At 50.1% G+C, this 20,776-nt stretch overlaps 1 protein-coding gene across 3 annotated transcripts in view; it reads left to right on the plus strand.

The window, feature by feature from the left end:
- Window positions 1-20,776, plus strand: part of SFXN5 (sideroflexin 5) — a 110,651-nt gene that overhangs the window by 73,334 nt on the left and 16,541 nt on the right. The window contains exons 11-14 of one of the 3 annotated variants that reach the window (XM_023529492.1): window positions 10,304-10,336; window positions 10,519-10,634; window positions 12,665-12,750; window positions 18,803-18,920. In XM_023529492.1, the coding sequence (XP_023385260.1) occupies window positions 10,304-10,336; window positions 10,519-10,634; window positions 12,665-12,750; window positions 18,803-18,920 (353 nt within the window). Of the gene's footprint in view, window positions 1-10,303; window positions 10,337-10,518; window positions 10,635-12,664; window positions 12,751-13,786; window positions 13,964-18,802; window positions 18,921-20,776 lie in introns of those variants that run through there. The other 2 variants (XM_023529493.1, XM_011358160.2) reach the window with 2 other exon arrangements.

Below are 20,776 nucleotides of genomic sequence, written 5' to 3' on the forward strand. Positions count from 1 at the left end.
AGGTCCTGGGTGCCATGATGGGGCACCGGCGAGAGAAGTTGATACATCTTGTCAGAAATGGGTGGGGCAGAGGCTTTAGCCAGTTGCTGAGAGGTGGAGAGCCCAGGGGTCACATGGCAAGCGTGTCTGTGTACCCAGGCTTTGTGTATGTGTGTGTAGGGGGCAGGACAGAAAGCTCTGAAGGTCACCCCCAGGCTGCCTGGTTGAATCCACACTGAGCAGGGGACAAGCAATGTCCGTGCTAATAAAGACCCCATGTGGGCTCTGAGCTCCCAGTGGAAGAAGCCTGAGCCTCAGCACCAGCCAGCAGACTTCCTTGCACAGGGAATGATCTTCCTGCATGGACCGGAAATGCCAGCCTCATGATTTTTTGCTGGGAAGTGACGTCTTTCTGTGCTGCCTGCAGCAGTCCCTTATGTTAAATGTCACAGCTTATTTCATCCCCATGAAAAAAATCCCTGTATTCACCAGTCAGTCTATTCCTCAGGATGTTTGGGCAGCCTTTGGGAGAAGGTCTTCTGTTAGTTCACGCTGGCGTGCCCTATTTCCGCCCCCATCTCTGTGCTCCCCTCCGCCCCCAGGCCTCATGGGTCTTGGTGTCATTGACTCCTTCATTTCATTGCTCTGCCTTGGTGCTCTATCCACCCTGCTTTCCTCATCCGAAAGGTGGCCACAGCAGTGTGCCCAGGCCCCAGAGGTTATTCCCCAGGCCTGCTCCTCTCCCATCCCTCCTCCCGTGTGATTAGAAGACAGCGGGTACACCTGTGTCAGCCGTGTCCTTGGCCTCCTGACTTACACCCCCTCCAGCCATGTCAGTGATAATGTTGTAGCTATGGCCTTTAGGCTCCTCTAGAGATCCATGAGCCTCTTCCTCCACCTGGTTCCTGGGTTCACCTCTGCTCATACCCCATCGTAGCTGTGGTAAATCTTAAGATCCCCTTCCTGCCTTTCTCGCTGGGCCCCAGGCCTTTGCACATGGCCCTGCTGGCCGGAGTCCCCACATTTCCCCACTACCTCAGCCACGCCCTCTGCCTTCCCTTAGTTGCCAGGCCTTTGTTTCTCAGCTCAGATACCATCTCCTTCAGGAAGCCCTCTTTGGTAGCCCCAGTCAAAGTTAGACCACAGTACCTTGTGTATGCCTCTGTCTATCCCAGAACTACCTGTTTTGTTTCTGAGTTTGCCTCCTTCATCAGACTGTGAGGTCCCCAAGACAGGGACTGGATCTCATTCATCACCAACCCCTAGTTCCCCTGTGTACCTAGCACACAGTCAGTACTCAATGTAGATTTGATCCGTGATCAAATGAGTGCTTTGGTGGAAAAGGTTTGCAATTGGGCACTCAAAGTGGAACACTACTCTGGCAACACTGGTGATCAGATTCTGTAGCCGCTTGGACATTTATTGTTTTTTTTTAAATGTTTTTTGAATGTTTTATTTTTTTATGTAAGTTTTCACCATCACTATAATCCACCAGTCAGCAGGCCTGGAGTGGGTGACCCACGAGCCTACCACTTACCAGGTCCTCCTGGGCACGTTCTCCAACCTTTCTGGGTTGGATTCGGAAATATGAGTGGGCTGGGCTGGGCTGGGTGGGGCTGGATGCCAGAATTGGTGACAGCCCCAGAACTGGCATGGGCCCCCAGTGTGTGTCAGGTCCCAAGAAGACATGGGGCCAAGTCAGCCAAAGGGAGGTCTCCAGTGGTGTGTCCTACTGCTCTGTCTTCAGTCTTATTCCCCAGTTATTTATAACTGCCTTAGTCAGAGGAAGCCGGTGGGTTATGTTCAAGGGATAGGGGCAGCAACTTGGCAGTGATTATGAGTTAATAGACAAGAGCACCAGGATCCAAAAAGGTCTCAAAAGGTCTGATGGAAGGCTTGCTGTTTAAAAAAAAAGCAGCTGCACAGTGTAGTGGTGTTGGGACCTGACTTGGCCAGAGTATTTAAGATAAAGACCCGGATCTGAAAACCCGACAGTCTGTTATTGGAATGAGCTGCCTGGCCCCTTGGTCAGGGAAGTGTCCAAGTAGCAATCTGGCCCTAAAAGCTGTGAGAAGCACTCATGTGTGACCAAGTCACCTCTTTCTGGGCAGCTTGCCCAGGACCTGGCATATAGTAGGTGTTCAGTGAATGCTTTTAAGCTTCCAATTCAGAGTTTTTATAATTCCTGAAATCAGAGGGCAGCGAAGTCCAGAGGCAGAGAAAGTGGGGAGGCACAAGGCAGGGGAAGTGGGGTTATGAATGTGGAAAGGAGGAGCAGGGCCTGGGGCCTGGATGGGGTAGGCCAGGCCTGTTGAAGAGGGAAGGGGAGAGGGCATGCTGGGGCCGTGGATATTAGCTTAGATTCAAGTACTAGCTGATGGTTGATGGAGAACCACTGAAGGATCTCAAGCTAGGGAGCAGCTGTGATAAAAGGAAGCTTTCCAGAAGATAAATGTGTTAGCAGGAATCTTTTATTAAGAGATCCTGAACTTCAGAGTCAGCCTACACCTAAATTTACAGGCTGATTTTTCAATCCAGAAATTCCCACTCCTGAGTTTGTGACACTTCAGTGTGGGGTGTGAAATTCTCCCCAAATTCTCCAGCTATTTAAAGGAAAATCCATGCCATATAGCACTGCTCTTAGGCAAAATAATGAGAAATATGGTGGAATCAAGCAAATATTAGAGTGTACATCCTTATTTGATAATCATCATCCTCTAAAGGTAGAGGTGCGATTTGAATGTGTGTGTGTGTGTGTGCACGCGCGTGCATGCACGTGCGTGTGTTTGAGGTGGTGATATACGTGTATGTCTGCTTGTAAGCACAGAGACAATGTCTGGCGGAGACCTGAGAACCTGGCTACAGTGGTTGCCTTTGGGAAGGGAATAAGGCTAAAGGTCAGGGGTTGGAAGGAGACTTACTCTTTATTATTTGCACTTTTATGTGATTTGAATTGTTTACTGCGTTCATGTGTTACCTACAAAATAGGAGAAGGAGGGATGGAGGGAGGGAGGAAAAGAGGGAGAGAGAGAAGAGAAAGACTGTCCAGTGTCAGTCTGGAGCCAAGATGAGCGCACAGGTCTCCTGGTTGCCGTTAGAGTGTTTTTGTTTTTGTTTTAATAAAAATGGTTCGATTTTTTTCTCCCCAAAATAAGTTTGGTATATGTTGTTCCAAATTCAAGTAAACATCTAAAAGTGTAGGACTCTCCGCCTGTTTACTGTATCTATGTGTAAAGTACATACATATTTAATACAACTGAGATCATACTGTGTGTACTGTTCTGTAAACTGCTTTTTAACCTCAGGATAAATTCGGGATGTCCTTCCATGGCAGTCATAAAGTTCCATCTTATCCTTTTTAACAGTCAGAATAATTCATTCCATGCTTTTTAAAAAATTATGAAATAGTATTTCAAACATATGGAGTATTATAAGAAATAGAGAAATAAATGTTAGATGCACCCAAAGCCTTCTTTGCCCTCCATCCTTTTGATTCTGGTTTCCTCCTCTCCTGGGGGAAAGCTGCCGACTCGCATTCTCCATATTTATGTTTTTATACCGTATCATATGTTTGTGCCATAAGCCAGAAATTGTATTATTTATGTGTTTTTTAAGTTTACATTAAGTATGATACTCTACATGTCCTTTTAAAACTGCTTTTCACTGTGATTTAGAGATTTATCCATGTTAATACATATACATTCATTTCAGCTGCTGTAGCTGAATAACTATTCCATAGTTATAACTCTATAACTATTCCATAGTTGATTAATTTGGAACATTTAGGTTATTTCCAGTTTTTCATTATTATACATAGTACTGCACTAAACAACCCTGTATGTGTGTCCATGTTCACACCTGTAGGAGCTTCTTCTCCAGGGCAAAGGTTTTTGAACAACCATCTAGGGAGCTTAAAAAAAATGCTGAGATCTGGGTCTTAGATCTGGTTTCAGTCGAGCAGCCAGTGTTGAGTGAGACTCACTAGTCTAGGCTCTGTACCTAGAAATGGAATAGCTGCGTCAGAGGCCCTGCACATCTCTAGCTTTACTAGGTATTGCCAAAAGAGCATGCTGGCTTTTACCATGCCTGCAAGGTTCAAATTTTTGTTTCCCTACATCCTCTCCAATATTTGGTATTATCAATCTTGTAAAAATTTTGTCCATCTGAAATGATTCTTTCCTAATTTAATTTGCATTTTTTCCAATTCCCAGTATGGTTGAGAACCTTTTCTTAAGTGTAGTGGGCATTTGTGTTTCCAAATTGGCGGGGCGGGGCGGGGCAGGGTGGGTCGGAGCGCACGCGCGCGCACGCGCAAGAGAATATCCCTATTTTATACCACACACACACAAAAATAAATTCCAGATCGTTTGAAGACCAAAATGTCAAAGTAAAAAGCTTCCAGAAGATAATATAGATGAACTTTGAAGTAGGGGTAGAGTTTCTTGACGACACCTTAAAAAGTATACACCAGAGAAAAAAGGATTGCTTATTTGACTACATATTAAACTATATGGCAGAAAACACCATCAACAAAGCGAGAAAGCAAGCCACATGCTATTTGTAAACCATTTAACCAATGAACATTAATCTCCAAAACATATAAAGAACTCCTGTACGTTGGTTTTTTTCTTGGATTTAAAAACCTCTTTTTGACTCTTACTAAGACTGAATTTGTTTATTGACTTTTTAACATTTCTTTTATAAATTCCTACTCAAATATTTTTCAGTGATTTCGATCACTGTATCTTTTTCTTAATAATTGTTAAAACTCTTTATACATTTTATGGCTGTTTTTGGCTGAAAGAAACAGAACTCCTTGATTCAAACCAGCTTAAATAATAAAGGAATTTATTACTTTACAGAGGTCGAGTCCCGGTTGAGGCATTCTGGGTCCTTCCTTCTATCCCTCTGCTCTGCCAGGGACTTCATGTTCAGGGTATCTCCCGTCATGGTTGTAAGTTGCCATCAGCAGTTCCAAAGGTCACATCCAACCCTACCACTGCCCAGAGTACAAGAGGCACTGCCTGCCACATCTTCTAAAATAAAAGGAGATCTTTCCCAGAAGTCCCCTGCAGACATCCCTCATTGGCTAGGATCAGTCTCTTGTCCCTTCCTGAACCAATCACTGGCAAGGGAGGGATTATTACAGTTAGTTTAGATGTATCTTTGGGGGTAGAATAGCTGTTGATAGTCACCGTGACCCTGCATAGATTAATATTAGTAGCTCTTTGTCACATGTAATAAATATATTTTCTGTTTCCTATTTTTTATAATATGGTTCACAAATAGATATTGAATGCCTTATTTCTCAATTCTAAGATGCCTCAGTTATAAGAGGCATTAACATAATAGCTGTTCAGAAGAGGAGAGAACTGTATTTCATGTTCATCTGAAGAAATAAACGAGCCTTCACTCTACATCGATCCAAGTTATTTTCTTCAACACCACAGAGTTTGAGTCTCAGTCTTCTCTACATTTTCTAATTCTTTTTTGGACATATGGTGTTAAACAGCACCACAGCCACCACTGCTTTTTGTAATTAATCTTGACCCCTTCAGCCCCTTTATCATCGAGAGTATAATTTCAAAGCATACAAAAGAATATTGGGATATTTTTTGTCCGCAGTTCCTATTTGATTATACTTGTGGTTTCATTTTTCTTTCTTACAGGAAAAAAATATTTCTGAAGTTAATCAGCTTCTTTAGGTAGTTTCTGATATATAGATGTCTAAGTGTAGGACCCCATGAATAGGTCACATGAGTCCCCACTGGCCTTCGAATTTTTATGCTCTACTTCAAGAAGTTTGGCAATTTTTTTTCAATTTTTAGACAAGTGAAGCATGATTGTATTCTCATTGTAATAATGCAAACAGTACAGAAAATTTTAGGGTAAAAAAGTGAAAGTCCTTCAACACCCCCTAATCCCCAAATTTAGTTCTCTAGGGAGGTCACTCTGTGAGGTGTGAACCTTCCAAAACGTTACCTATGGATTTCTGTGCACACAGATGTGTATATACCAATTACAGGGTTTTACATTCAGTAAACCATCTTGTACATACTCAGTAGCTCTTTTCATATAAGTTTGTTTTGGAGAGCTTCCCATGTAAGTTTCCTAAATGGTGGACATTTAGGTTGTTTCTAATTATTTGCTCTTACAAACAGTGCTATAATTAACATCCTTGTAAATGTCTCTTTGTGCATATGGACAAGCATTTCTTTAGGGTAGCTATCTATGGTTTGGCAATTTCTGCTGCCTTTAATTGCATTGCCTGGTATCTGGCAGACGATCTTCCGCATGTACAATAACTTTTCATGTCCGTGCTCCATTATAGTATAAGTTTTAAAAAAGATGTTTTAGGCGACAATTAGGAATCTAAGTTTAAGTTCAAATTCTGCGTGGATTGCTGTAAGCAACTGAGGTGCCACTTGAATGAACAACTACCTCAACACATGGCTAAGTTCACCCATGCACAGGCAGTTGTGATGGGGGGCAGATAATGTCCCCCCTGCATAAGACCTATCATGATTTTGAAACATAATATGAGAAAATACATCTTAGAATAGAGGAGTTATGATGTTTCATTTTCCCTAAATAAATAGCCTATTGCTTCACCCCATATTTGAATGGTTCTTTGCCTGCGAGTTGATATAATTGCTTTACTTCAAACTCTTTTACCCTGTAGGTGGATGTGTGTCTGGACTATTAACTCTCTTGATCTATGTGTCTGTTCCTGTGCTAGTTCAGAGGGAAAGCTCCCCCATAGTTTTCTTTTTGAGAACTTCCTTGCACATTTGTCTTCTGTCTACTGTTCTTTCTCAATCCCACACTGTCCCTTTTACACAGGGTGCTTCATTAGCTGTTCGCAATTGGTGTGATTTTGTATCACAGTGGGTCTGATGTGTGAACATCTGCAGCAGTCAAGAGCACATTTTCCTCAGGACTTGACACCGAGCTTGCCATCAGCATGAAGCGATCTCTCTGTCTTGTTCTCTCTCTCATCCCATGACATCTCCCAGCATCACTGCTCCAACATCAGTTATGCCTGAGTCTCGAATGGTGTCAATCTGAGTTGACAATGTGCCAGCTTTCTTAACATTATCACTAACAGACTGCTTAATTAACCTGCTGATACTGTCAATAGTAGATCTTGTGGTTTGCTAGAAAGGAGATCTGGGACCATTGATTGGTCTCTTTCTTTTTCATTTGCTTAGGCTCTCAATGTCTGTGACTTGGGAGCTGGACTTGCCAAGAGTGGGATGGGAGGGACCAGGGCGCGTTCGAAAGGAATACGACATGACTGAATGTCTGGATGAGATCATGGAGATGAAATTGCTGAAGCAGGCCGGAAATCTGACAGCTCAAAGGCAGGGATGGCTAGTAACCTGCACCTACAGCAGGTACTCAATTAATGGACAACCAGTATACACAGTCAATGGACGTGATTACAGGTGCCCCCTTCCCAAGGCCACTCTGGGGGCCCTCCCCTGACCTGCGCCCTGGGGAAGATTCTAAGCATAGCTGGCCTGAAACCCAGGCTCTCAACCTCTCTTCCTTCACCTCAGATTCGCCTTCCTAATTCTCAGTCTCTGGATGTAAGACAAGGTTTTTGGCTGGATAATTCTTTGTTGTGGGGGCTGTTCTGCCTGTGTCATTAAATAGGCAGTAAGAATGGGGGCTCAAAGGAGGAGCCTGGGGGTTGCCATTATTCAGAGGTGGCTTTTAGGGTTTTCTCTGTCTCTTTTCCATCCAGGAGGCTTAGATGAGAGGGCAGCTTTGTCATTCTGAAAAGTGTCCTGGAGGATCTGTCTGAGGGAAGGGAGGTTGGGTTTTTGCTTCTTTTCATACTTTATCTTCTCAAGTCACGTTGTGTTTGAACCAAAGTCCTGCTACACTGCATATTCAGAAATTGTGGAGAGCAAGTGAGATGCCACCATGAACTTGTGACTGGTCATCCATCATCTCCAGATCCACACTCTCTCCTCTTGGTCTTCGTCACACACACACACACACACACACACACACACACACACACACACACACACACACATACACATGCATGCACGCACGCACACACACACTTAAGGCTATAGATGTTTCAGCCATCTCTGGCTTCCCTTGACCTGGTGTGGGCACGGGTGTAGAGGTCATGAGCCCAAAGATCCCATGGAGACCCTATATGCAGCCCCTCCTTTTACACCCAGGGAAGTGGGCAGGGAGTAGAGTTTGCAGAGTGAGGTGGTGGCTCCTGACCTGAAGCAGATTCTCATCACCTAGTCCACATTCCCAGCATCACTGCTCCAACATCAGTTGCCTTTCCTGGAACAGTGGTGGTGGTGTGGTGAGGGTGAAGGGGTTCTCAGAGGGCAGAGATTGATGCTTTTTAGTGCAGAAAACCCCAATATCCTTTCCCATGGTTTTGTTGCATCTCTGAATGTACAGGCCCGGCGGCCCCAGGGGGTGGGAGATGCAGAGCATGCCTGCCACCACTAGAGGGCGCATCACTAAAAGGCCAGGTGCCCCCCTCCCAAGGCCACTCTGGGGGCCCTCCCCTGCCCCGAGCCCTGGGGAAGATTCTAAGCCTAGCTGGCCTGAAACCCAGGCTCTCTTCCTTCACCTCAGATTCGCCTTCCTAATTCCCAGTCTCTGGACGTAAGACAAGGTTTTTGGCTGGATAATCCTTTGTTATGAGGGCTGTTCTGCATTGTAGGATGTTTAGCAACATTTCTGGTTTCTACCCACTGGATGCCTGTAACAACCCTCCCAACCCAGGTCGTGATAATCAAAAATGTCTCCAAACGTTGCCAAATGTCTCACAAAATTGACCCAGGTCGAGAGCTACTGTGCAAGACAGGTGAGCGAGCCGGCTGTGGGGACAGGAGTGGCCTGACTCAGAAGGGGGCTGCCCATGGTTACCAGTGAGGCTGAGTGTCGTGTGGAAACGTGAGAGCTAGTCAAAGATGGCGTGTGTGCTGTAAATACATTTTAAAACTGTATTTGGTCTTCTGCCTTTCTCTCCAAAGACTACAGAGCCTCTCGGTCTTCCCCTCTGTTTATTCCACCTCCCCACTTTATTGAAACAGGAGACTGAGGCTCAGAGACACAGGGTCTCAAGCCCCTCACCTGCAGAACCCAGTCCCCCAGCTGCGAGCACCCTGGGCCTCTCTGCTCTGCAGCGTTGGCTCAGGCACCAGGAACATCTGTGGTCCTCCACCCACTCCACCTGCCCACTAGGCCTTGCCGCCCTCCAGCTCCCCAAACCCTGGTGCCCCCCTCCCTAGAGGGAATGGAGAAGCAGCAGGTGTTGATGCTAATCAGCGTTCACAGCCCAGAACTGCAGTCGCTCCCAGGCTCACACACTCCCCAAAATTAAACACTCATTATACAAAATTAATTGACATTAATTAGCAAAAATTAAAACTTTAAACACAGCAAGGCGCTTTGGGGGGAGGAGTGAAGCAGGCAGGCTCCACATTTGTTACCCCCACTCCCCACCCGCCCACCACCCCCAAGTCTCCCCACTTCCATCCTGGAGCAGGACTTGGAGGAGTTCGGGCGAGGTCAGCGCCCATACCCAGCCTCGGGCCCAGGCCCAGCCACGTGAGTCCCAGGTGAGAGGATCCAAAAGAGGCTCCCTATGCTAGTCACCAGCTAATGGGTGGCCCCTAAGCTCTGGCATCCAGTGCTTAACTAAGGAGCCATGACCCTCACCTCAGCCAAGGTCTCCATGATCTCAGCTGAGATGGGTAGGCATTACCAGAGGAGAAAACCCAACCATCCGAAGCAAGAATGTAGAAGGTATGCCTTTCGCTCTACCTGAACCCCGCTCCCCTCCCCTTCCTCGAACCCCGCCCCCCCACCTCCGGGTATCTAAAGGACCAGGCTCTATAGCCTTTCGGCTCTGTCCCTCTTTGCTATATGACCTGAGATAAGTCGCTCCCTTCCCTGAGCCTCGATTTTCCATCCATATGATGAGGGGGTGATGCTGGGTGAGCATGGAGTTTCCTGCCTGCTCTGACACCTGCTGTCAGGGAAACAAATCTCTGGGAACTCTATTTACTCTGAGGAGCAAGGGGCTGAATGTGGGGGGGCTGGCATTTTAAGAAGATGTCCAGAAAGGCAGCCCAAGGGACTGAGTTGCTGATGGTGGAGCATCAGACACCGGGGGTGGTGCATCTTTAGGTCAAAGAGCCCCCCAAGATGGGCATCCACTTGGCTTGCCTGCGGGGCCTGCCCCCAAGAAGAGGAAAGCCTCCTTGATAACTGGTAGCTCTCTAAGCCCTGAACAGTTTTCCCTTTGTCTCTAACACTGGTTATTTTCCACCAGGTTCCCAAGGGCCCCCAATCCTTCACCAGGCTGGTAGGCAGCAGAACCACACCTTCTCCTACAGCATTTGAACACAGACTTGGCATTTATTCAGAATTTTGTTGCTTGGGCTAGGGAGGCTTGGGTGAGGGTGGAGCCCAGTGGTCTTCTGCACCAGGTGGAATGCCATCCTCCCCCGTCACTCCTGCTTCCTGCTCCCCGCTCTCTCTTTCTAGCCAGCGCCAATATCTGCAATGTGGTCCTGATGCGGTATGGGGAGCTGGAGGAAGGGATCGATGTCCTGGATGCTGATGGCAACCTCGTGGGCTCCTCCAAGATCGCAGCCAGACACGTGGGTTGTCTTGGGGCTCGGGGAGCTGGCGGTGGGAGCAGCAACAGGGAGGGTATTGGTTCCCCCTAAATGTTTTCATTCCTCAGGGGCTGCTGGTCACAGCACCCTGGCTTGTCCTCTTGATTGCTCCTCCTCACCTCGCCCCCACCTTCCATCTGTTTGAGCCCAGGCCTTGTGGTCTGGCCCAGCCACTCCTGTTCCCTGGACATCCCTGCTTCTCTACAACTGCCCTCTCCTCACCACTATAGAATGTCCCCATCTCGTGTCCCAGACCCTCAGGACCTGTCTTCTCCAATCTGTTAATTGACAAGGGCAGAGGAGATCCCCAGAGCTTTCTTTTTCCCTCCCCAGGATAAAGGGCCCTACCCCTGGGCCTTCATATCCACTGGGGTAAGAAGAGAAAGTGTGGGAGCTGGTGCTTTGTGGTTCTGTGCTAATAGGCACTTCTGCAGGTGACACCTCACCAGGGAGTGACGATGCTGAGGTATAGGGATTTCAGGCTTACGGGAGGCCACGGTGGTGGTTAGGAATGAATATTTTGTTACAAGAAGTCCCTTTTTCATCTCTGGTTTCACCAGCCTCAACTGCTTCCAACTGGATCTTTTGAAAATCCAGTCTGGACATTTCCCTGTGCTTTCCAGCCTTCATCCTAATGACGATTAGTGGCTCGTCCTGCTCTGACTTCCAACTGCTGGGACAGGGGCGTCAGCTGTGAGGAAGCTGAGCATTCTGCTCTGCTCCAGCCATTGTCCTTCCTCAGCTCCCACGTGGGGCCTGAGCCTTACCTCTGTCAGTGAGGCCTTCTCCACAAACCTCCCACGTGGGGAGACCCCTCTCTTGTCCCAGTGCTGCCCTCCCCACTGTCTCAGGGAAAGTGGGTGCCCACTCAAGGCTCATGGGTAGCAAGGGGCTCAGGGTGCCAATGCCAACACTGTGTCCTCTGCTTCCTTCCCTGGCTCTGGGCCCTTCTTTACCATTCCTGTTCGGGAGACTGGAGGGGCCCTCTCCCAGGCCTTTCTGAGGCTGATCGTGAAGGACCCAAGTTCCTGGGAGAAATTTCCTGCCCCGAGCCTGTCACCAGAGAGGATTTGGCCTAAATTTCCTCCCTGATCCCAACCTCCTATCCAACCCTATACTCCTCCTCCCAGACTTACTGCGCGGGAAGCTGACGGTCCAAGTGGCAGGGAACCCCAAGCTCTTCTTCATCCCTGAGCGTCTGTCAGCCTTTCTCTGTCAGCCCCTTGCTCTCTGGGGGAAGACCCAGGGCCCTGGGGGCTACGAGCCATTCCTGGACCCTTCTCTGAGGGCTGGGAGCTGGTGGGGTTAAAGGAACTCCCGCAATGACCATTAGAGTGCAGAACTGCCACTGAGCTATGTCCTGACCGTGCCACCCCAGGAATCCCAAGGGAGCCCCCAGAACGAGGCCCTAGGCAGACCCCATACGGAGACTCAGTAGAAGTACCTCCCCCTCACAAAGCCAACCTCTGGTCACTAAGAAAGACTCATCCAGAGCCAAGAGACACAAGGTCTTCCAAATCTTTGTCTTTAAGGGATGTCAAAAAGGAAAAAAAAAAGTGCATTCCAGAATCTGTGCTCCCTCGGCACCAGGAGCCTCCCGTGGCTCAGGAGGCCCCAGCTGTTAGTTCTGGTCCTTCAGCACCCGCTTTGTTTTTAGAGCCTCTCAAGTCCTCCGTATGTTTCCTCCCCAGCCCCTGCACCCGCCACCCACCCGAGGCACCTCCCTGGGCACAGGCCCCTTCCTGGGGCCGCTTCTGTGTTGCCACCCCTCCCCCACACATGGCAGATGACGGGGATCTGCTCTTCAAATGTGTGTGGTGGGAAGACGGGGAGGTGGCTTTTTTCTGTTGTTTGGAATACGGCTTCGTGAGCAATTCCATGAATTATTCCACTCAGCCAGATGTGCTTAGCAGTGATACACACACCTAAGGGCTCAGGGGTGAGATTTGCTGCCAGGCAGCTGTCCCCCAGCCCAGGATTCCCACTGACCACGGCCTCTGCTTGCCCTGCAGGCCCTGTTGGAGACGGCATTGACGCGAGTGGTCCTCCCCATGCCCATCCTGGTGCTTCCACCAATCGTCATGTCCATGCTGGAGAAGTGAGTTGGGGGCAGCCAGGACAGAGGGGCCACCGCTGGGGGGGGGGAGGGGTAGAAGGAAGGGGACTGGCTGGCCCAGGGCAAGGGACAGAGGAGCAGCTGGCAGCTGCCCAGGCTTGTTCAGACTCTCCCAGTCAGTGCTACTGGAATCTGTGAGAACCCATGGCCTTTTACTACGTAGGACCCTGCACTAGGTGCTGGAGAGGCTGTCTCTGTCCTGAGGAGCTGGCAGTTCAAAGGTGTGTGTGTCTGTGTGCATGCGTGTGTGTCCACAAGTGTGTGTATGCATGTGTGTGCATACACGTTCTCTTAGTGCACAGGGCAAGACTGGTTGGGAAGAGAGTCTGGGGACTGTGGTAGGAAGACAAGGTTTGAGGCCAGTACCACCCCTTTCAGGCATCTCCCAGGAGGCAAGTCACTGCCTCACAGAGCCTCAGTTTCTCCATTTCTAAAACACAAATAGTACCAACCTCCCTGCCTCCCTTAAAGGGATGTTCTGAGAACACATATTTGTGATGACTGTAAAGAAATAAGGGAACACAATAATGAAAACAATGATAGGGTGATTCTATTAATTAATGAGTGTGAAATTGAATCGTGAAGAGTGAAATGCTGCTCTAAGGAGAAGCTGAGCAGAGAGGGAAGGAGGGACCAGGGCCGGTCCGTGATCCTGGAGGTTTGGGCAGGCCCTGGGAATTAGGGTAAGTCTAGGAGGAAAAGAGCAAGGGAGAGTCTAGGTGGGGGGAGCAAATTGAACAAAAGACTGGAGGTGCAAACCTTTGACCCATGCAGGTAAAATTGCAGAGATAATTGTCCCCTTCCTTCTGAGAGCCCAGCCTCATGGGGTCACACCCCGAGGCAGCAAGGTTGGCTTTGAGGGCAGTGTAGAATAAGGACAGGGTGGGTGCACTTCATCTGGGGTTCTGGGGTGTGGCCTTCTCCCCAGTTTGGATACCTGTGTATTCCCACAATACGAATCGTAATAACAGGTAACATTTATTAAGCGCTTACTACACCTCGCTCCTCTCTCCGCCAGGCCTCTGCCCAAATGCCATCTCAAGGAGGCCCTCCCTGATCACCCCATCAGCACAACAGACATCATTACCCGCTCTCCCCTCGTACTGCCTTATTTTTATTCACAGCACTTATCAATATCTGAGATTATCTAGTTGTCTGTTATCTGTCTGCTGCACTAGAAGGTACTCTCCATGGAGGCAAGTAAATTCCTTTTATTTACTGCTCTGCAAAGCATCTAGTATGTTTCCTGGCACATAGTAGATGCTCAGTAAGTGTTGAATGAATGAATGAATGAATGAATGAATCATCTAACCTTCACAACAGTGCAATGAGGTAAGTATGGTATCTCATTTTACAGATGAGTAAAGGAAGGCAAAGAGAGGTTTTATCATCTGCTTACAGTCATACAGTATGCAATGGCAGAGTTAGGAGTGGCCCAGGAATACAGCTCCAGAGCTGGGCTCTTCCTCCCGCACTGACTCTTTCTTTGGTCTTCAGATCATATCAAGTGATCAGCATGACTTTGGGTCCTGCCCTGTGTGGAGACTGGGGAGGAGCAGATAAGGGAGATGGGTATGACCCACATACAGGTCAGCTGCCAGTGAGACTGGGCAGTGTGTGGATGGGACCAAGGTGACCTTGAGGGGGAGAAGGCACTCTGGGCCTAGCAGCAGAGAAGCCTGGTCCAGAGAAGAGGGGCCGCAGCTGACTCTGAGAGCAAAACAGGATTTGGCAGAAGGGAGGGCTTTCTGGGCAGGGCGTGGACCTGTTGTGTGGATATCAAGGAGTCCAGCCTGACAGAAGCAAAGCGTGCTCACTGGGGCCAGCTGATAAGGAGCCCCGTGTCCAGCTGAGGAGATGATCCCTTCCTCACCCTAGAAGAGGGAGAGGTATAAGAAGGGGGTACCTGAGCAGGGGCAGGCCGTGTTGAGCACTAGGATATAAGAAAATTAAATCTCATATGGAAGTGGTAAAAATAAGCAAATCCTGAGAGAACAATTGTTTTAGTGCCACTGATACTCGTATACGTAGCTGCCTCATAAACTAAGGCTGTCCCCAAATACCAGTAGCTGCAAGTACACACAAAGGCACTGGGGGACAAATGAGGAAGGTAGGGCTTCTGTATTCTAGGCTGCTGAATCCTGAGCCAGGAGTTTGCTGGTGGGAAACGTGATCTGTAATGCTTTCCTGGTTGGCGTCTGAGCTGGATTTGCAGAAAGTGGAGTGATGGTTGGTGTCCCATTGGTTTGGGGCTTAAACTCTGCTTTGAGAGGCATGTAGGTGGGGTGGGGTGGTTCTAGTTCTGAACCTTCTGTCCATGAGTCTGGCGCAGCTCAAGGTCCAAAGAAACCCCTCAGGCAGGTGGAAACATGTTGGCTTTGTACTTGGTCGACCTTCCCTGAAGCCCCTTGGAGAGTCTCCAGGGAGGAGAAAGAGTCCAGTCTGAATTTCCCCAGGAATATCAAAATGAACAAGACCCAGTTTGTGTCCTCGAAGACTTACTAACTCTTACATATATTAGGGGACTGCAAGACGGGGTGGTGGGAGGGCCAGGGCAGTGTAGCAGTGCCAGTGAGACTCCTGGTAGGAAAACAAAATCTGGGTTCCTGCTCCACCACTTTCCAGCCAGGCTGGTCCAAGAGATGCCCTCAGCCTCAGTTTCCCACCTGGAGAATGACAATACTTCCCCCTTGTCACCTCGTTTGATAGGGCTTTGCATTTTGCACCATCCAGCAGGCCTTTGACTCTTTACAAGGGCCCCACCAGGCACCCCATCGATCGCCTTTCCATGAATGGGTGAGGAGGCTGCTGAGGAGGCTGGCGGGAGAGGCAGCCCCCACACTAGAGAGCCTCAGCTGGGTGAGGGAGTCAGGACAGCCAGGGAAAAAAGACCAAAGAACACTTACAAAGCAGCCTACTTGCAAATTAATGGAGCGCAAACGAAAACTGCTCCAAGTGCTGAGGGAATGCACAGCAGTGGGGAGACAAGCTGTTGTGTGGGGGGCTGGGGCCCGGCTTGCTTCGCCTCTGGCCTCAGTTTACCCTCTCTGAGAGGAGCCCTTGGAGGTCCCTGGGTTTCCTGCTAGGATAAGGGAGGCGGGTGCCAGGCATGTTGAAGGTGTCCCTGTCTCTGGGATTGAAATGAAAAGTATCTGAAGTCAGAAGCAGAGGAGCATCTGCTCCCAGCCCAGATCATGGGCCTCTGGGGGGAGGGGGGTGCACACGACCCCCACACACATCCTCTCACTTTGTACAGCTTCACCATCCTGAGGCGGAAGTTGGTTTTAGACCAGGGCTGGGAGGTCAGCCCCTCTCCCTTAATCTTCCCAACTCAGAGGCAGGTGCGGCAGCTTACCCCTCCACCAAGCCCTGCATCCCTGGCCCTGGATCTCCCCCCAGGCTAGGTCTCAGCCGGGCTGAGGTTCAGGCCACACCCTCCATGGTGGTTCTTAAGGCCGCTCCTGCCTCCCTGATTCCTTGGGATCCGGGTCTTTTCTTTCTCCCAGGCATTCGCACTTCTCTCCATCTGCATGTTTTAACTCCCTCAGCTGCCTTTCCAGTCCCTCCTCTTCCCCTCCCCCTGTCCTGCGGTGTTAACTCTCCCGCGGGCTCTGGGCTGCGACTTCTGAGGCTCCTCTTTGGCTGCAGTGTGGGGCCTGCCTCCTTCCTGAATCAGAAGCATAGGCCTGGGCTTCCTGGACCCCCTTCCCAGTAGGAACTTCAGCCAGCCGCCCCTGAGAGAGAAGCCAAGGTCACAGTCCCACATGGAAGTGGGTCTGTCTTGTCTAACGCCAGAGTTCCCAAGGATTGAGTTCATGGTCTGCCCCTCACCTGCCACCTTAGTTTTCCCTGTCACCTTCCTTGCCTTCGATGACCCTTGGGGCTATGCCTCCAGGGACTTCACACCCTCCTGTCCATTCCCAATGCTCTGATCCCCCTCAGGGACTGAAGTCCCAGTCAGTAACACTAGGACGGTAGGGCAGCCCTGTCTTCCACAGCCTCTTCAGAGCTGGGGCTCTAGGCTCTGTGTGCAAGTCTGGAGAGTGAATCCCCCTTCCTCATGCTGAAGAAGTGGACAGCACTGAGTTGAAAAGATCTCAGGGCCCATTTCAGCCTTACTCCCGGCTCCTCCATGACCCCCATGGCAGCTCAGGAGACCTTGGGCTGAGTTCATGAAGGGTATGAGGACTGTCTGGTGGAGAGAGAGAGGGTAGGGGTGCCTGACTGAGGCCACAGGGAAGATCAGATGGGCTGGAGCTTGATTTTAGCACCCTTGTCCTGCTGCTTTTAATGCTGTGGAAACTTCCCTCTCCAATAGTTCAATTCAGGCTTAATTCAACAGCTGGACAGATCTTGGGATATAGGCTGATGGGACGGCTGGAGGACAGCCCAGCTACCAGGATCCTCCCTCCTTCCTGAACATGACAAGGGCAATAACAACGCATAATTACTGAGCACTTACTATGCAGGGACACGCTGGGCCAGGTGTTCCCAGAAGTGCAATCTGGGGATCATCTGTTTTAGACTCATGGAGAGTTGTTTGAAATGCAGTTTCCCAAGTGTTGTACCAACAGAATCAGGATCTCATGGGAGTAAGGGGCCCTTGGTAGTCTGCATGTTTAACCAGCTGCCTAGACATTAAGTTTGAGAACTGCTGGTCCCAATGTTGCTGTCTGCTCAAGGCCAGATGTGCCTGGGATTCTAGTCCCAGGATATGAAGGTGATGCAGGGTTTGCCTGCCAACCCTACTGAGGCCCTGCCCCCAAGAGGGCCCGCCCCTCACTGCCTGTGGCAGCCAGCCCTGCTCCCATGGAGGAGGGGCAAGAGCCCCAAGCATATCCTCATACCAGGAGCCAGTCACGGTCACGTGGAGGCTGACACAGTGACTGAGGTCAGGTTTAATGCCCATCCGTTATTCTCTGGCAAGTCATTCAGTCATCCGTCCTGCCACCACATCTCTCCCCGGGCCTCCCCACATAGAATGCCTGGTGGTCTTCACTAAGGGGCCTGCTAGATGACACAAAATGTAAAGCTCTGATGGACAACATGGTCAAGTTGTATTTGCCAGCTGATATGGCCCCCGCTCTATCTGGAGAGCCCATTTTTGTCACAGAGCTGGCGGACCCAGGGTCTGGAGGGAGGTTGCCATGGGGAGTGGGTGACAGCCATTACATACTGGTGATGAAGCTAGCAAAGAGTCCCGAAGGCAGGAGCCAGGAGCAGCACAGGGTGACAGCACTCATGGGGAGTCAGAAGTCCAGGCAGAAGCCCTACTGGCCTCCTGCAAACCTGGCCTTGATCTTGGGCAAGTCATTCCCCTTCTCTAAGTCTCGTAGATTGAACTGACAGGGTGGTCAGTGGGGTATGTTCTGTTCCACACACAGAAGAGGGTCATCCCCTCCCAATTGTTCATATGTGTTTGTGTGTAGACGTGTATAATATGCATATATGTATAGGTGTACATGTGTGTATGTGTGTGTATATGTATGCATGTAAAAGTGAATGTGTATGTCTATGTACATGTGCGTGTGCGTGTGTGTGTGTGTGTGTGTGTGTGTGTGTGTGAGAGAGAGAGAGAGAGAGAGAGAGAGATTTGCCTCCTCTCCTGGACTTGATACCTCCTCTGGTTTGTTTGCTATTTCATTACATGCTGCCTTCAAGGGTGATCTTACTCTCCTGTGTGTCCCCCCAGGGGCAGGAGCCGACATCCTCCTCTATTATCTATCCCACATATGGCCTTCTTTGCACAAGGCTGGAGACACGGTGGAGTATGGGAGTGGCCCCCATAAGTGCTCACTTATGATTTATGGTTTAGAGTTCAACTAGCAGTGCCCTTCAGGGCAGGGCCTAGGAGAGGGGTGCCAACTGGGGAAGGCTCAAAGACAGAATTTCACCACATCTATTTAAGTACATGCTGGCACTGGCCTAGAGCATTGCTGCACTGGCTCTGGGACTCTGAATAGGACCCGGCATAGCGGCCTGCTCACCCTGTCGCCAGGTCTCACAGGGCTGCCTCCTTCTCTTTCCCCCACAGGACGGCTCTCCTGCAGGCGCGGCCCAGGCTGCTCCTCCCCGTGCAAAGCCTCGTGTGCCTGGCAGCCTTTGGGCTGGCCCTGCCGCTAGCCATCAGCCTCTTCCCACAGATGTCAGAGGTCAGTTGGGCAGGGGCTCAAGGGCAGGACAGGGAGGGTGCGGCTTGGCCATTAATTAACAAATAGTTTTTCAGTGTTAACTCCTTAGTACTGGGCTAGGCACTGGGGTTAGAACCGTGAATGAGACTGACTTCTCAGAGCTTAGGGTCAAGCAGTGAACACGACAATGAAACAGGAAATAGAAAATGAAGGGTGAGGAGTATTAGGGGGGGACCAATTCAGCTGGATGTGGGAGGAGACAGTTGGGGGCCCAAGGCGAGCCTAGAGGGAAGTGGCATTTCCTGGGTCCTGGAGGATGGGCTAGAGTTGGCCAGGTGTGCAGTGGGGTGAGAGGATACATAGGCTGGAGTCACCTGGGATGAAGTTTCGAGGTGAGGCAGTACACAGCATGTTCCAAGAGCTGAAGAAAGTCTACATCTCAAGTGAGAGTGGAGCAAGATGAGATGGGCCAGGTAAGGGGGCCTGGGCCCGGCTGGTGCTGGAAGCTTGGAAGCCACAGCAGAGAGGGTCAGTGTCATCAGAAGGGCTGTGCAAAGCAGGACCACAGATTCCTGATTTTGAACAGTCCCCATGGCTGTACTGTGAGGCTGGGTCGGAGCCCCGGAGGAGAAGGAAGCATTGGGAGGCTGCGGCGGGCATCCAGCGAGAGATGATAGGCGGCTTGGACCAGCCTGTTGTCCGTGGACATCGAGAGAAGCGGGTCCTTTCAGAGAGAGATGAGGCAGCTTCATCAAAATTGATGAACTTCACGTGGTGGGAGGGAAAGAGCTGCAGGATGTGCGCCCAGCTTTCTGGTTTTGAACAACCAGGCAGACGTGGGTACTAGGTGACGAGATGGAGATGCGAAGAGGGGCCAGTTTGAAGGACAGCATGTTGAGTTGGATGGTCACATGGAGTTTGAAGAGCCTGAGGGAAGTTGGCTCTGGGTCTGGGGAACCAAAGTAGGGCCACCAGCAGAAAAACAGTAATGGAATCAAGGGTGGTGAGTGGGATCAGCTGGGGAGCCTGTGGGGAAAAGAGGTCCCCGGGGTAAGGGGTGGCGTCTAAAGATGAGTGACCGGGGAGGTAAGGACAGAGCCGAGTGGGATTTGGGAGTGGTGAACCAATTGCAGTCAGATGCTTCCGAGAGGCAAAGCTCCTTGACATTGAAGAGTGTCCGTTAGTGTCTCAGGCAGTGATGGGTGAGGAACCCCGGATGGCAGAGCAGACCACTAGGTCCACAGGCTTGGTGCCAAAGGCAAAAAGAGGAACAGACCCACAGCTGGAAAGAGGGGTGGGATCAAGAGAGCCTTTTTTGTTGTTTATTTCCCCATTTTCTAAATGGGAAAGAGTGACACTTGTGTAATGCAAAAGGAGAGGCACCAAGAGAAGTGGAGGACAGTGGGAGGAGGAGGATGGGAAAGCAAAGCCCACGAGGTGGGGACAGGGGCAGAGCACAGACAAGGGATTCAAGGGACTCACCTTGGCAAGGAGAAAGCCTTTCCCACCTTAGTGGTGGGGAGGCAGACGCAGCTGTGGGTGGGGTTCAGGGCTGGAGAGGTTAAAGAAGTTGTTCTCATAGCATCTGGTCTGTGTTCTCACGACTGAGAGGAGAGGAAATACATGGGTGGGGAGAGGGGAGGTCAGAGGTTTGAGGACTGTGGAGCAGGTTCTAGACATTCAGAGGAATGAGTGGGAGAGACAGCTGACCAAGAAAGTCAGAGAGCCTGATGGGCAGTGCAGGGGGATCAGCAGAGGGAGAAGCTGAGGGGGGACACAGGTGTGTGGCAGTGGCCAGGTCCCGTCCACCCACAGGTGCTGGGGCCAGCTCTGAGAGGGGCCACAGGGCTCACTCAGCGGGTTTCAGCCAGCTGGGT

This window comes from Pteropus vampyrus, unplaced genomic scaffold, assembly GCF_000151845.1.
Source record: "Pteropus vampyrus isolate Shadow unplaced genomic scaffold, Pvam_2.0 Scaffold37, whole genome shotgun sequence".
In the NCBI taxonomy this organism is placed as follows: Eukaryota; Metazoa; Chordata; class Mammalia; order Chiroptera; family Pteropodidae; genus Pteropus; species Pteropus vampyrus.